The following is a 1117-nucleotide window of genomic DNA, read 5'->3' on the forward strand; positions in this document are numbered from 1 at the left end:
TTTTTTTTGTATTGTTAGTAGAGACGGGGTTTCACCATGTTGGACAGGCTGGTCTCGAACTCCTGACCTCAAGTGATCCGCCCACCTCGGCCTCTCAAAGTGCTGGGATTGCAGGCATGAGCCACTGTGACTGGTCAACTGAAACAGTTTTAAAAGGTTTTTTCACTTAAATATTTTAAAAATTTTTCTCATATTGCCAAAATAATAATGTACCTGCCTGTTAAGATCATTTCAGTAGAATAGCACTATGTAATTCTTTAACTCTGTGTTTTTATTTTAATGTAACTGAAATGTCATCAAATTGGCAGATAACATTTTTCTGGAGATTTTATACTCTACTGATCCCAAATTGAAAGACGCACGAGAGATTTTAAAACAAATTGAATACCGTAATCTATTCAAGTATGTGGGTGAGACCCAGCCAACGGAACAAGAAAAGATTAAAAAGGTGAGTTATCAGGCATCTTTCCATTAGTGAAAGGTTACCTCTGTCCTCCAAGAGGAAACCACTAACCTATCATGATACTATGACTCTGTACTAAGTGCTTTACATTTACTCTCATTTAATCTTTACAGCAGTGCAGGGGTCTTAGGCCTGTTTTACAGATAGAGAAACTGAGGCTTCACTGAGATTAAATAACTTGCTCATGAAAGCATATTTAGCCAGGATTCAAAAGCCAGGTCTAACTTAACTCCAAATCTTTGCTCTCATCCAGGAAGTGAGAGTGGGTCTCTAATTTTGGCTAGATTCAAGCATGGGAAAATGAATATAAGGGAAAGGGACCTCCAAAGAAAGTGCCTGCATGGGCTTCATTGAGGCTGTGGTGACCTGTTGTAATGACTTGGTTCCTTCACAGGATATCATCTCCCAGATGGCACACACCTGTCTTCTTTAACTCAAATGTCTATTTCCACCTCCTACTTGTTGAAGAGTTTTCTCTTTGCCAGAAAGCTATAACACAAGTCATACTTATAACCACATCCTACCTCAATAATTTCTTGGGTTGTACTTCCTGTTGTTGTACTAATAGGTTAATGCCACTTTTTTTTTTTTTTCAAAATGTGAATTTTTTTTTTTTTTTTTTAACATGTTAGAAACCAGTCACTTGAAGATTAT

The 1117-nt window shown here is 37.3% G+C and overlaps 1 protein-coding gene across 1 annotated transcript in view; it reads left to right on the forward strand.

Annotated features, from left to right (window-relative positions):
* The window catches only part of SAMHD1 (SAM domain and HD domain 1), a 73856-nt gene that overhangs the window by 48334 nt on the left and 24405 nt on the right, over positions 1 to 1117 (forward strand). The window contains exon 12 of the mRNA XM_011975012.1: positions 309 to 448. Coding sequence (XP_011830402.1) covers positions 309 to 448 — 140 coding nt within the window. The remainder of the gene's footprint in view (positions 1 to 308; positions 449 to 1117) is intronic.

This window comes from Mandrillus leucophaeus, unplaced genomic scaffold, assembly GCF_000951045.1.
Source record: "Mandrillus leucophaeus isolate KB7577 unplaced genomic scaffold, Mleu.le_1.0 Scaffold150, whole genome shotgun sequence".
Taxonomy (NCBI): Eukaryota; Metazoa; Chordata; class Mammalia; order Primates; family Cercopithecidae; genus Mandrillus; species Mandrillus leucophaeus.